The sequence below is a fragment of the Triticum aestivum genome, chromosome 4D (assembly GCF_018294505.1).
Source record: "Triticum aestivum cultivar Chinese Spring chromosome 4D, IWGSC CS RefSeq v2.1, whole genome shotgun sequence".
NCBI lineage: Eukaryota > Viridiplantae > Streptophyta > Magnoliopsida > Poales > Poaceae > Triticum > Triticum aestivum.
In genome coordinates this window covers 46,963,789-46,979,673 of record NC_057805.1, presented here as the reverse complement: position 1 = coordinate 46,979,673, position 15,885 = coordinate 46,963,789, and the positions used below count along the sequence as shown (strand labels likewise).

Genomic DNA, 15,885 nt, shown 5'->3' with positions numbered 1-15,885 from the left:
ACTTCGTAGTAATGACGCCTAGTGCACGTCAATGTACTTATGTAATCGGCAACCTCTATCACCTGCGGAAGACATGTATTGATCTGCTCCAGCGTCAAAGCCAGCCACCTCCTTGAGGTCTTCCTCCGCACGCCCTTAATGAGCGGTTGCTTCTAGGATGTCGTTGTCGCCCTTGAGCAGGATGTTCCTGCCCATTGTCCGCCTCCATGACAGGATCGGCCTGCGTCAAATCGTCGGGAGAAGAACGGGAGTGGTAGATCAGTTCGGTGACGGCGACAAGGAAAGGAGAACGGACGAGGGAGAGGATCGGCTGCTCTAGCCTGGGATTGGTTTTTTTTGTGGGGGAAAGGCCCGGGATTGATTACCATAACTTAATTGATTGTGTGATCGTTGAGATGATTACCATACGTCAATTGATTGTGTTACCAAAGATTAAATGGGTTTCTCAGTTTTAATAGGAAACCGGGAGATGGGAGGAAAATCGGTGGAGAATGGTAGATATCGTAAGAGGAGGGATGGACGAAGCGGGGGGACGTAACAGGGGAGACGGAACCTTACGGTTCTTTTAGGTAGTATAAGAGATAAGAGATAAGAGATAGTAGAGATAGAGATGTGGGAGGTGAGGTGGAAAAAACCAGTGGTAGATAATAAGAAAAAAGATTTGTTGTTTTTCTGTATTTGGAAAGTTTTGATTGTCAATTAATAGTAGAGATCAGTGTGCAGGATTATAGCAATTTGTTACTGAGGAATGTCTGAATTTATTTTGGAAGGTTATCGAGAAAAATCGTGTCCGTTTTAGTAAGATGATCTCACATATAAGATGTGATTTCTGAATTCTTATTTACCTATTATTTACGTGATTGAATTGAATCATCACCTGCCAAAGCAAGTACGAAATAAATTATCTCCCTTTAATAGGATTAGATTTTTAATGGCAAGGAGAAAAATCCAGTGGAAGAGGGTGGTGAGGTGAGACGAAAATAAATTAGACGAAATAGATGGTGATGGGTGGTGACGCGAAAAAACCCAGACGGAAATTAATTAGACGAAAATAAACCATGGAAGGGAATCTATTAAGTCCCCTTTTGGAGTAGAGATGAGACCATATCTCATTGTCACGGCCCTCCAAAATGTCATATAAAGTTTTTGGTGCCTGCTCCACCTCTCCGACCATTTCATTGAACAGGAAGTAGCTATACCTCCATCATCTCTCTCTTTCTCTCCCGGGTACACTTGTGGGGTCTGTCGCCTTCTCACTATCCACCAACCTCACTGTTGCTAGCCCCCATCCCTAATCCCTATGCGTCTACCACACCTTCTATCCCACCCACACGAACACAGACCCCTATACAAGAATCATGTACCACTCATGACCTAATCACAAACAGATCCTTCTCACTCCATTCCCCTAGCTTCGAAGAAGAAGCTTCCCGGACAAAAGCGCACACACATCGATCTTCTCGATTGTAGCAGCATCCTTGTTGTTACGGCCAGGGTGTTGAAATGGCAACTGCCGCTGATGCCCCGGATCTATCACTCCACATCAGCCCGCCGTCACCAACCGGCAAGGCCGGGAGCGGCCGCGGGCACGAAATGGCCATCTCTGCGGAGTCCACAGAGCTCTGTCTAGGGTTTGACATGGCGACTGCGCGACAGCCAGGCGAGGTCCGCAATGGCCACTCCGATCTTGAGCAGCGGCTGCACCAACCTAGCCAGATTCCGAGATTCAAGAAGAGCTCCGCTGACAGCCAGGCGGGCTCCTCCGGCGGTGCAGCAAGATCTGGGAATGGTGGCAAGAAGAGCTCTAGGGCTCCAAGGATGCGGTGGACGACGGCGCTCCATGCACACTTTGTACAAGCGGTCCAGCTCCTTGGCGGCCATGAGAGTACGTTCTTGAAACTGGATTCAATTTTTGTTCGGTTGGTTGTTTCGATTAGCAAGCCTGGTCGTTGGTCGAAACGGTGCCAGTTGACAATCACACGACCCAATTTGTCTGAATTTTGAAGATGGTGCCGTCTTATTGTGGCCTCGTTATCTGAATGTTAGCATGAGTGCATGTGTTGTAGGGTTTGTACTTTGTAATATCATTTGGATTTCGGGTCTGTTTGTGTTCCAGCATTAAGCTTTATATATTTTCTATCTTCAAGGAGCAACACCGAAATCAGTCTTGGAGTTGATGAACGTGAAGGATCTCACACTGGCTCATGTCAAGAGCCATCTTCAGGCAAGTCATCTCTCTCTCTCTCTCTCTCTCTCTCTCTCTCTCTCTCTCTCTCTCTCTCTCTCCCTTAGTTTTCTTGTTAGTTTAGCAGCATTCGAAAACGGAACAAGAAGATAGTCTTTCTTGTACGTTTCCTTGATCAGCTCATCCCTCTCCCTTTTTCTTCGTACTGGTTGTTAGCTTTTGCCAAGTACTGCCTGTCCTTTTCACCAGCTGCTAATCACTTTCGTCTAGTTTACGTCATTATAAACTTGTTTAATTAGCATCTCACATGAGTAAACCAAATGGCAACACGAGCCCTAATCTAATGCAGATGTACTTATTTCTTGTCGCTTCACTTGATGCAGATGTACAGAACAGTCAAGGGCACTGCTTCGGACAGATCATGTGCGGCAGGTAAAATTCTGCCTAGCTGTTTGTTTTCTTCTTTTCAGAGACAAATTTTCTTGTCTGAGTCGATCACTCAGTAAGGTCAAATCACATAATGCCATCTGAATTATTGGCATGCACGGGTTATATGTGATGTGTTTTGCCGGCCCATGCATGAGTCCCTTATACAAAACTACTAGCACTGAAATTCAAGAGATAAAAGATATATAGTTGTATTTGTGGAAAAACATACTGAATTGTCCATGCCTTCACGGACAAACATATATTCCAACGTTCTTTGTTTATTTATTTTGATAAATTAACTGATCAGACATGCATACATGGTGTGGTGTTCTGCAGGCCATGGCCAGATAAGGGACATGGGCTTTCTGAGGAGAGATGGTGAAGTGCATGGCTTTGACATGTTTAGCAACATCATTTCTAATACAAGGTTTGCAAATATTGTACATTTCATTAATCCCAGTAATAATGGTGCATAGTCATGTTGAATGATATGCATAATTTGCATTACTCTGAAAAGTCTGCAGGTTTCCGTATTTGTTCCATTTGAACTTTTTAAAGAAGATCTTATTTAAAAAATATATTATGTGCACTCATGCATTTAAACATAGTATTTGTTTATGCTGAAATATATGCACGGGGCGGAGTTGAGTTGCATGACAGAAATTTCGAGGCATCTGAGATATTTTGAATTCTATGGAAATATTACATCTAAATTAGGATGCTCATCTGATATATCCCTTGTTAGAAAAGGCTTCCTCTCACTCTCTCTCTCTATATATATTAATTATTACATTACAATACACTGGATTGTAAGTTTACAATGTGCTCGGTCTTGAAGCTTGACATATCCGAGGGTCTAGTGGCCGCGAAACTCACCATCCATTTTTTTGACTAAATACATAAAAACGGCGTCACAGAAACATTATCTATGCCATATATTATTGCTGATGGAATAAATCATACTATATATAGCGGCTTTTGTTTTATACAAGATGTGTTAATTAAATAGTTTAAAATTGCATGCTGCAATAATATGTATCTCTAGATATACATGCATGCCCTCCTATTTAAGCTTGGTGTTGAAAGCATGGAATCATGTGATCAAATCTTAGATATGCTAATATATAAGCCACACATAACTTGTATTTGAGTATTGTGTTGTTCATCATATATAGACTAAGAGAGTGAGGAGAAGTAGTCATGTTAGCTAGGGAGCTTTTAAGAAAGAAAATGGGAGTACATCTAGAAGGACTCCAAGATCAATTCTGTCATGTAACTTCTTTATATTGTTCCACAAAGTATTAGAATATTAGAATAAACTATGAATAATTACAAATGTTTTGTTTAATTATGTGAGTGTATCTTAATAAATTTTATGCCAAATTAGATAATGCATACAATTTTCTCTTAATTTCCATGGAGTTGTGCAAAGAAGTAGTTTTCAGTAAATAATATTCGTGTACTAGTTATTTTGGCATAGAAATTACATCAGATCGTCTCTGGTATTCACATATATAATAGTTTAGATGTGAATACAATGACATATTAGTTACTGGATTTTAATGATATGCCATAATTTCTATACGTGGAGCCTAACTAAGGCTGGTTTCAAACATGCACCTTATACTTCAGTTGACCTAGAATTTAATTTAAAATTCTGTCAAATGCTTTGTCACAAAAAATGATTTTATAACAAGCCATGAAGCTTTGAGTTGACACAGAAACTAGATACCTACCTATAAAGGATATGTGAAATTGAAGGTACACTTCCACTCTAGAAGATGGGAAATTTACTAAAAATGTAAATAACTACACTACTGTTTTTCAAGAAACACAATACAAGTGTAAAGGTCACATACATTGATGCGTGTTTTAGTTTGGGGGACAGATTATAACACTTGATTAGATACAGAGAAATTGGAAGGCCTGCACCAATTCCTTCGTGAGGCCTGGTTATAGAGGTGTAGATAATTAGCTCTAAACCAACAAAAAATGCCCCGCTTATGTTTTGTGGGTCTAATTCTAATAGTGTAGGCTAGTAAAAAAAGGCCGTAAGAATGGTAGAGGAGAAGAAAAATCTAGCGACACAAACTGTGCGGCGTACTCAGTTAGTTCTGTAACAAAACAAGTAGTCTTGCTTAAAAATCATTGTTTTATGTATTGGAAATCTACTTCAAATTTTACCTAACGATTTATTTCATACAATAATACTCCTACATGAAAATGACTTGAAGGTACCTTAATTGAGTGCAAACTAACAAAGTACCTTTTATCATTTTACAACATATATGTGTACTTTCTCAACTTCCATTTTCGCTTAACATATAGTAGAAGGAAGCAGTTCTATTTCAGCACCATATATACTTCTCTCTCATGGAGCTAAATACACCTCTCACACGTATAGAGAACAACAACCGTGGGTTGTTCGCTAGCTAGTTCTCTGCGTGTCTCGTGTGCAGACATATTGTCCTTGGATGTCGATTCCAAACTTCCATGCATGCGAAGGCACTAAAAGCAACCATGGTTCTATGCATGCTATGGTTCAGTTAACCTCACAGCAATATGGCGCCATGCATGTAGCTCCAGGCCAGGGTGGCCATGGCCATGGGGGACAGGTCTTTAAAGGGAAAGTAACTTCTAGTCCAGCTATCAATCTTGCAAAACATTGTACCTCGATCAGTGCTGCCACCTGTTGGGAAGATGGATCATGATGCATGGCAAGACTTTCTTTCCCCTCCTGTCCTAACTTGCAGTACTATCGCATGCAGCTGAGAGAGAGGGTGAGAGAGAGAGACGCTCATGCAGTAGTATTACTACTACTCCTACGCAGGAAGTAGCAGCGTGCATGCAGCTCGCTAGCAGCCTAAGACTCGCTGCATTTGTGATGATCATCGTTCAGATCCATATAAATTGTCCCCCTGCGTCCATCAGGAGCTGGCCATGGCGCCGGGTGGTGGTGGCCGGAATCTTGGCGTGAGACAAGTACAACAAGACAAGGGCGCACGCAGCGTGCCTCTGCCTAGATCCACACCCGGCCATCCATCCATCGATTGTCCCTAGCTTGACCGGCTGAGAAAGCCTGCACACCCACCCTAGCCTAGCCCAGCCCAGCCTCAGGCAGCTTAAATACACAGTGCGAGTGAGCTAGTGGCGAGCACGGACAAGCCAACTTGCCAGCGCCGCGTCGCGCATTGCATTAACCCTCACTCAGTCGCAGGGACAGCAATGCTAGCACTACGCCGGCCGCACTGCGCCGCATGCAACAACAGCTTACATACAGTAGGTCTCTTCTGCTCGTCGTGTCCGCTGCCATGCCATGCCACGCTCCTCTCGTTCGCTCTGGGCCTTGCATGCGCAGTGCAGGAGTTAATTCCTGCTGCTGGACGCCAGTTGCTCGCTCCCTCGTGTAACGATCTGATGGTTTTAACTATTTTGCTGGCTCTAGTACTCATTGTGTCGATCTGCCTGCTGCCTGTGTCTGTCACGGGACTCCCTCCGATTTTCTCTTTAATTACCTTAGGCTAGATAGCTCATTTTAATTACTTCATTGTGATAATAGATTACCTTAGGCTGATGGAAACATTGTTCGTTACGAGTTGCAGAAGGCAGCCATGGGCGTCGCCGGCAGAGCAGCTGCAGCCGCCGTTCGCGCAGGAGCAAGGCGGAGGCGGCCCGCCGCTACCGAGTGCCTACCTCATGTCCATTCACCAATACTTGATGAAGCAAAACCAGGTGATCTTTCGTTAGCTCGTGAGCTCCATTACACACTACGTATTCAACATTTCTTTGTTACCTGGATCCTATCCTGAACACACTGAACATACAATGATGCTCTGTAGTCGTCTGTAGAGGCTCTGAAAGGTGGCGTAATTAGGGCAGTGATATTTGCAGTGTTGGGGACAAACTGCACATCATCAATGTGTGAATGTGTCCCTGACAGCCCCTCTTAATTGCTACCAGTAGTAATGCATGCCACGTTGTTTGTTGCGTTCCCTGGAGACTCATTATAATGGTCTACACACTAGCTAGTTAATGTACATTTCACATATAGATATTGCATGATTTACATATGTATATATAGTACAATAATCTTTCATCTAGGGGTTGAGCTGCATTGCAACTACTAGTAAATCATAGCAAACGCACTGCCGAATAACCACTGTTGAGCGTGCATGTTTGTACAGGGATGGAGAGGTGCACAGCAGCAAGATGCTTCACTCAATTGCCCAGGGCAGGACAGAGGACAACGTCTGCATGTAGGCGCACGCCATGATGAGACGCCCAGGATTGGATCGTCGACAGCAGGTTTTGCTCGGGGATGGTCGTCGTCGTCGTCACTATCGCTGTCGCCGTCGCCGTCGACCCCACTACAAATGAACGGCAGGAACGCCGGCAGCGCCGCAGAGCAAGCATGCATGAAGCAGCAGCAGGCGCCATCAAGAGTACCCAGCCTGGAGATGAGCTTAGGGAGGCAGGGGTGGCAAAATGCCATTGAGCAACAGCAGCGGCAAGGACAGCCCAGCGTGGAGTCCTCGGCGTCCAAAGAGCTAACCCTACTAAAGTGCTTGTGAAATTATCTAGTAAGAAAATTAATAACTATTTTAGGTAGTTCAAAGTGGAACTCAATGGTCGTCTGATCGACTACACTGATTTTAATTCCGCGAGGCGATCGAGAGAGCAAAATTAGAATAAGAAAAGCTAGGTAGTCAATTTGCTAGCTTGGATTCGCAACAAAAATAACAAAAAATGATATTCCTTCCATCTCATAATATAAGATTGTTTTGCAAGCTGCTAGCTTGGTCTTGTCCTCGATTTACTTCCATGCATGGTTTTGAGTTGATGGGTTTTTTTTTGGAAAAGGGGGGTCTCCCCGGCCTCTGCATTAGAACGATGCATACATCCAACTTAATTAATAAGCAAATAGGTTCAACAAAGGTCTTAAAGTCTCAACGACAGGAAAAAAAGCTCACAGAGGGCATAAAAAATAAGTAAACATAAAGCCACAACCGGCTGGCATAAAAAAGATAGGAAAACTAATTGCATGACCGCCATCCAAACAGGTTGAAAATAGCCCGTGCTACCATCTCCCACCGGATAGATCCAGTAACCAAACGCTCCCTGGCCTCCGTCGGAGTGAGTAGCGACCATATATGGATCAACGCAGTGGCTCGGAAGATAACCTGCAAAAAATGAATATTTGTTGTTCTGTTAAAAACCAAATCATTTCTGCAGTTCTAGACTGCCCACAATAAAGCACATACTCCTACGTGAATGTGTCTCGCTGTTTCGGAATCTATCCCGTTAAGCCACGTCCTAAATAACGTGCTGACAGAATTCGGAGGAGTAATGTTAAAGGCTATGTGTACCGTCCGCCATAATTTTTTTGCCAACGGGCAGTCAAGAAAGAGGTGTTTGATGGATTCATCCCGATCATAAAAACTACATCTTGTAGGTCCTGTCCAGTTGTGCTTTGCCAGATTGTCCTTAGTTAAAATGACTTGTTTATGTACAAACCACATAAACACTTTAACTTTCAAAGGAACTTTAACTTTCCAAACATATTTGGAACTAGGAATGGAATTAGAATTGATAACATCGAGATACATCGATTTAACCGTAAACTCTCCAGTCCTAGTAAGCTTCCAGCGCAACTGATAGGGTTGTTGAGAAAGCTGAACCTCCATCAGTCTACTCACTAGATGGAGCCAAGCTTCCCAACGATTTCTGGCTAGCGTCCTCCTGAATTGAATATTGACAGGGATGGATTGAAGTACTGTTGCAACGTAAGCGTCTCATCGTTGAACAATGCTATAAAGGGATGGATATTGAAGCGCGAGGGGTGTTTCCCCTAGCTACTAAGTATCCTCCCAGAATCTCGTGGTGGTACCATTTCCGATTATGAACTTTGTCCTATTGAAAAAAACTGATTTAACTCTCATCAGTCCTTTCCAAAAAGGCAAGTCCGTCGGCCTCACTGTCACCTGGGACAAAGTTTTGGAGTGAAGGTACTTACTACGAAGGAGCTGCGCCCATGTGGCCTCCGTCTCTACAGATAACTTATACAGCCACTTACTAAGAAGACATCTGTTCTTGACTTCAAGATTTTCAATGCCAAGACCCCCTTGGTCTTTTGGTCTACAAATAATATCCCATTTGGCGAGTCTGTATTTTCATTTTAGTTCATCACTCTGCCAGAAGAATCGGGATCGATAGAAGTCCAGCCTTTTCCTAACTCCAACTGGAACCTCGAAAAAAGACAAGAGAAACATAGGCATACTCGTGAGAACCGAATTAATAAGAATTAATCGGCCTCCGTATGACATGAGCTTGCCCTTCCAGCAGCTCAGTTTCTTCTCAAATCGATCCTCAATGCACTTCCATTCTCTGTTTGTCAGCTTATGATGGTGAATTGATATACCTAAATACGTAAAAGGTAAAGCCCCCAATTCGCACCCAAACAATTGCCTGTAAGCCTCTTGTTCCTCATCGGCTCTTTCAAAACAGAACAATCCGCTTTTATGAAAGTTAATCTTTAACCCGGTCAGTTGTTTGAATAAGCATAACACCAGCTTCATGTTTCTCGCTTTTGCCAAGTCATGCTCCATGAAGATGATAGTATCATCAGCGTACTGTAGGATAGACACACCTCCATCAACTAGATGAGGCACCAGGCCACCTACCTGACCAGCCTCCTTAGCCCTTCCTATTAGAATCGCCAACATATCGACTACAATGTTGAACAAAATAGGAGACATCGGATCTCCTTGTCTCAGGCCCTTATGTGTCTGGAAATAATGACCTATGTTGTCATTCACTTTAATTCCAACACTCCCTTTTTGTGTGAAAGATTCTACCTGGCGTCGCCAGGCTTGATCAAAACCTTTCATACGCAAGGCCTGTTGAAGAAATGGCCATTTGACTTTATCGTACGCTTTCTCGAAATCCACCTTGAAAACAACTCCGTCTAGTTTTTTCGTGTGAATTTCATGGAGCGTTTCATGAAGGACCACAACCCCTTCTAGGATGTTTCTGTCCAGCATGAAAGCAGTTTGAGAAGGCTGCACCACAGAATGCGCAATCTGCATGAGCCTATTAGTCCCAACCTTGGTGAAGATTTCGAAACTAACGTTAAGAAGATAGATCGCCCTGAACTGCTCAATTCTCGCAGCCTCTGTTTTCTTAGGAAGCAGAGTTATCGTTCCAAAATTCAGGTGAAACAACTAAAGTCGTCCAGAGAATAAATCATGGAACATCGGTATCAAATCCCCTTTAATAATATGCCAGCACTTTTTATAAAACTCTGCCGGAAATCCATCCGGCCCTGGAGCCTTATTATTCTTCATCTGTGAAATAGCTTCAAACACCTCTTTCTCCGAAAATGGGGCGGTCAAAATATCATTCTCGTCCGCAGCAAGTTGAGGAACATCCTCAATCCTCGACTCATCCAACGATACACAATTATCCTCCAGAGGCCCAAACAACTACTTGTAGTATTCGGTTATGTATAATTTTAGGTTTTCCTGTCCTAAAATTGTTCCTTCATCTTGCTCAACTTGAAAGATTCTTTTCTTTCTGTGCTTGCCATTGGCGATCATGTGAAAGAATTGACTGTTCGCGTCCCCCTGGACAACTTTGCGAACCTTAGCTCGTAGTGCCTACTTCAATTCCTCCTCTCGCAGAAGTTCTTTCAATCTCATCTCCGCGTCAACTTTAGCATGAAGCTCCGTGGTCTCTAGAATTGTGGACTCGGCTTTTAAATCTAGGGACTAAATAAGTGTAAGGAGCCTTTCCTTTTCAGCCTTATAAATCCCACTAAGATGCTTAGCCCATCCACGCAAGAAACTTCTCAAGTGCCTTATCTTATTCTGCCATCGCTCAACTGAAGTCCTACCTCCTACATCTTTAGCCCATTCCCTGGCTATCAGATCCAAGAAGCCTTCTCTTTCAAACCATGCCAATTCAAAAGAAAAGGAAATTTTTGTTCCCCATGTGGGTTGCCTCACCAGAGTCAACTAGTAAAGGGGTGTGATCAGAGATTACGTGCGATAACGCCTGGACTGTTACCATGGGAAATTTCTGCTCCCATTCGACGCTCGCGAGGACTCGATCCAGCTTCCCAAACGTCGGGTTTGGCAAGGTATTAGCCCAGGTGAATTTTCTACCCGAAAGCTCTATCTCTCAGATCCAAGCTTTCAATAATGGTATTAAACATGAATGACCACCTGCCGTCGAAGTTATCATTGTTCTTTTCCTCTCTCCTTCTAATAATGTTGAAGTCACCCCCAACCAAGATTGGAAGCTGCTCGGAACCGCAAATTCGGACAAGATCTGCCAAAAACTCAGGTTTGAGTTCGGGCTGCGCGGCACCATGTACCGCCACTAGTGCCCAATTAAACCCATCGGCCTTCGATCTAACCCGAAACTTAACTGTGAAATCTCCCATCACTACGCTTCGGACTTCCAACGATTCGCATCTAACTCCAAGTAAGATCCCACCTGATCTTCCTCTCGGAGGTAGGTAGTGCCAATCAAAATGGACACCTCCCGATAAAGTACTGAGAAACTGGGGAGAGAAATTATCTCTACCAGTTTCCGAGAGGGCAATAAAATCCAACCTATGCTCGATAGAGGCATCCGCAAGAAACATTCTTTTAGCCAAGTCTTTTAGACCTCTGCTATTCCAAAAGATTCCTCTCATATTTCGTCATGAAATTTTTTAGTAGTACGGATCCTAGCACTTCTACGCACCGCCGAAGCAGGGTAAATCTTCCGCTTCCACTTGCGTTTAGGCTTGTTTTGATCCTCCACCCGGTCCTCACAACCGGGCTCCATGGACCTAACTACCTCAGCCTCGATAGGATCATCCTCCTCCTCCGTCTCAGGAAGGGATGGTGCAAGATCCGCACAAAAGTTATCGAGCACCCTGACTCCCAATGCATCGATGTCAGAATCATTCATGGGTTTGACCGCTACTAAGTTTCGAATCATTTCTAAAGTGTGTTCCGCTTCCAAATCCAGGATATCGTTTACGGAGTTAGAAATTTCACTATCATTACTACCTAGTGAAACTCCTAATTGATTTGCATTATGAATAATCTCATTATTAGAAAAATGCAGAATGGAATTGGAGGTGTTGACCAACATACCAGTAGGACCTCAATGTCACGAAGCTTGGCCGCCCTCATGGCGCACCGCTGCTGCATGTCATCAACATTCGGGTGATCCTGGAGGTGGCAGCTCATCCGTCGCCCCTCAGATACCGGATCCGGAATCCCTCCATAAGCGATGATCTCCTCCCGAGTAGCCCCGTTCGAGGTAAGGCCTCCAGCCTCACCCCCAACACACCGCGGGGCTGCACCACTCGGAGAAGCGCCAAGTGCTGTCGCAAGCAACGACGAGGAACTCCACGGCCCCGTCGACGTCAGCCGCCACCCGTCGCCCTGGGACGCAGGCACGCTGGGGGGGTGAGTGCATGGGCCGCCTGCCCATACTCCCCACCCGACTCGGCCCTCTGGCTGGAGGGAGTCGCGGGCACCACAACAGGTGCGGCCACCCTGGCCGCCACAGGAGAGGAAGGGGCCGAGGCCACCTGCCCGGGACCTCGTCCCCTTGCCTCAGCCGTCATCGTCGGATCCCTCACCCGGGATGAGACAACAGTCAGAGTGGGAGAACGAGGGGCCACCTGCCCAAGATCCTCCCCCCCCCCACCCTCGACCGCAGTCATCTCAGTGACAATCGCATCCAAGCACCCATCCACAGAACCTTCAGCAGCATCAAAGTCCAGGGTAGGTAGCGTGTGCTCAAGCACATCATCACACCCCACCCGATCACTCCAGAGTCTGGGAGGAGCAGAAGCTGGCTCAAACGACCCAAATCTCAGAGTGTTCATTGGCACCGTAGAGGATGGTGCCGCCCCGTCCCCGGGCGTCTGAGAAGCGGACCCCGATCCGTTGGACAACTCTCGCCCAACATCGTCCACTCGCACCTCCTTAGCACCCGAACCATCATCTCTATCCTGCATATCCACATCAATCACAGCCAGAGCCTCAGCGAAAAGATCAGTATCCTCAAACTCAATCTCGAGGTTGTAGATCTGGCCCCTATGTGTCCACTTAACCACATCTGGCACGAACTCAATATCCAGAACACTCACCAGCAGTCGGGCCACCCCGTTAGCTCGGGTAAAGGCCATATCCACTCTCTCAGTTTTCCCAACCAATATTCCCAAGCTAGTAGCGACTCGAGCATCCTGCAGCGGCTTCGAGGGAGCCCCCGAGAAACGTAACCAGACCTGAGTAAAAGGCAACCCCAGTGGAGTGCTCTGGGTCTCAGCACAACACACTCCATAAATGGTAATACTCGGCATCTATTCACGCAGAATCGGGCACTCCCCGTATCATGCGTTGGCTTGAGGCAGGTATCACAAAGCTCGGTCACGCATTCAGCAATAAAGTCGCCCTTCTCACCACAACATAACACATCATCTTCTCCTTTTTGCGAGCCCACTTGGACGCTCTATCAGTATCTGCCCTGTCAACAATCTCGAACCGAGCCCGCCACCATGGTCTCAGTCTCAGGTATCTCAGCATTAGCCAGCACAGTCACCACATCCATAGCCTGACCGGACAGCTCCGGCGTTTGACCGGGAGCGGCCGCCTCCGCGGAGGCCGTCGGCTCTACAACGACAGGCGGAGGAGGCTGACGGTGGCGGTTGCTACCACCTCGACCACCACGATGACCATGATGACCACCTCGCTGCCGGTAGTCTGGGCCAGATGCCCCCTCCATAAAGCCACCCGGAGGGCCGTGAAAAGGTCTCTCAGTTGTTCCATCGCTCTGCCAAGCATATCCACGGCCGCCGCCCGCCGACGGCGAACCACCGTGTTGGCCATCACCATACACATTGTAACCATCATCACCCCATTGTCCTCGAGGCGGTCCATTAGCACCACAGTTTGCTGGAACGCGAGGCAAACCTGCACCTTCATCTCCCACGTTGTCAGATTGAGGCGGCGGTGCATGCGTCTGCACCGGCCCAGGCCGCTTTTGCGGCGGCCTCGCGACGTAGTGGGGCGGTGACGCAGCCCGAGGCTGCTGCCCGTGCATCTGAGCCTGGTTGCGGGGAGGCGCGACGGCAGTCCCGGGCGGCGGCGACCTCGGCCCTTGAGCAGCACCGCCCCGACCCGCAGTGGCCACAGCTACCGGGCCATGCGCCGGTGGCCTAGGCCCTAGTTGGCCACCTCCGTGACCCGCAACGGCCGGCATTGCCCCCGCGACCACCGGAGGTCTAGGTCCTGGAAGCGCCGCGGCACCACGCCCAGCGCCGGCAACCGGCGCAACAACACCACATCCCGCTCCAGCCGCCACCGTAGGCTTCTTCCCCGGTGGCGCACCAGCCCCTCGGCCAGCCATGGCCACAAGGGGGGGATACGTGCCGCGCGCCCAGGACCGCACGAAGGGAAGCCCGACTTCGCACAGCACCGAGAAACCCTGGCGAGCAGCGAGGATGAACGAGACGAACAATGATCGAACGCTCTCCTGCATGAGTCAGCGCAGTCAACATAGGCGGGAACCGGTTTAGCTTGGGCCTCATACCCAGCTAACCCCGGCCCACCCAATTGCGGCCCAAACTCACACTGCACCGGCCCGTTGCGGCCAAGGAGAGAATTCAAACGCAACGCCCGAGTCTCCGTGATCCCGATCGCCGGCATCACCGGCGTGGACGCCGCAGTCGCCGCCGGCGCCGCTCCAGCCACCGCCCGACGAGCATTCCTTCTCCTCTTAACTACTATCCAAGATTCCGGACGAATCATATCGAAAAGGGTTAGGTTTGGTAGACTTACCTTAGGGAGGGGGCCCTTCCATGGCCTGATCGCCGTCGCCGCCGTTCTCCGATGAACTACACGACGAACCATCTCCTTCTTCTCTCCCGCATGAAACCCTATCCTAGCCGGATCGTCAAGGGGCAGCACCTTGTCGACAGTCGTCGCCACTTCCTCTTCATCGTAGCCGGAGTTGAAAAACTTGCAGATTACGTCAGACGGCGTCGGCGACGACGGAGTCGCCCGAGAGATCGCATCCGCCTCCCCGTCCGCATCTTCCTCGTCGGCGTCGGCGAGAGCCCAGAACCGGCCCCCGACTCGCCGTCGGTCGCCAGGGGATGGGGGCGGCGCGCACGCGGTCGCCACAACGGTCGCCCCCGCAGTCGCCTTTCCCATCCTTGAGTTGATGGTGGAAGGGCCAATGACGACGGTAGTAGATTACTTGTCCATCCTGAGTTCCTGACTCTTGGTAAGGCTAGAAACATTGTGTAGACATCGAGAGGCACATATAGCACATGTATGTATAGTGCGCGAAATCTCAACTGACAATGGAAAACCAGGGTACTTGTACCTTTTTTTTAGGGGGGTACATCTTTTTCTTTTCCATGTAAGGGTACTTCTATGGGACCTCCTATTATACTCCTCACGCTATGCCGTGCTCAACTAACAAAGGCATTTCCTAAACGGCGCCAGCGCCTGCTCGTTCTTTATTTACCAAAATGGCGCACACCCCCTCGTCGTGTTGGGCTGGCCCCTTTTGACCATTTTTTTTTTCTATTTTCTGATCTAAAGTGAGCTGGGACTTGAACCTCCACCGCGTGTGTTCACGGGATGATGGGATAACCATCCGACCACCCCACTCAGTGTGATGTTTGTCCGTTATTTCCTCTTTCTTGCCTTTCTATTCTATTTCTTTTTTTCTCCGTCCATTTTTCTCTCTTTTTTCAAATTCACAAAGTTTTTCTTCAAATAGATGAACTTATTCAAAATTGATGATTTTTTTTCAACTTTATGAACCTTTCTAAAATTCGATGAACATTCCTTTTAAATTGATGAACCTTTTTCAAACTCGATGACGTTTTTTCAAATTCAGTGAACTTTTTTTCAAATTCGGTGACCATTCTTCGAATTTGATTAACTTTTCAAAATTGAAGAACTTTTTTTCAATTTTTTGTAAACATTTTTAAAAATCAATGAGCATTTTTTTCAAAAAATTTGATATTTTTTTCAAAGTTGATGAACATTTTTCAAAATTGATGAATTTTTTGAAAATCGGGTAACTTTTTTCAAAATCAATGAACCTTTTTTGAATTTTAATAAAATTTATTCAAACTTGTGAACTTCATTCTCAAGACTTGTGAACTATTTTTCAAATGGATGAACTTTTACCAAAATTGATGGACATTTTTCTCGAAATCGTGAACTTTTTTCAAAATCGATGAACTTTTT

The 15,885-nt window shown here is 46.5% G+C and overlaps 1 protein-coding gene across 1 annotated transcript; it reads left to right on the top strand.

Annotated features, from left to right (window-relative positions):
- The first annotated feature begins 1,185 nt into the window (after positions 1 to 1,185).
- On the top strand, positions 1,186 to 7,408 carry LOC123096087 (probable transcription factor RL9). Its single transcript, XM_044517687.1, has 6 exons — positions 1,186 to 1,885; positions 2,148 to 2,224; positions 2,569 to 2,617; positions 2,951 to 3,041; positions 6,217 to 6,346; positions 6,799 to 7,408. The coding sequence occupies exons 1-6, from the start codon at positions 1,504 to 1,506 to the stop codon at positions 7,183 to 7,185; spliced, it is 1,116 nt and encodes a 371-aa protein (XP_044373622.1). The 5' UTR covers positions 1,186 to 1,503; the 3' UTR covers positions 7,186 to 7,408.
- Positions 7,409 to 15,885: the final 8,477 nt, after the last annotated feature.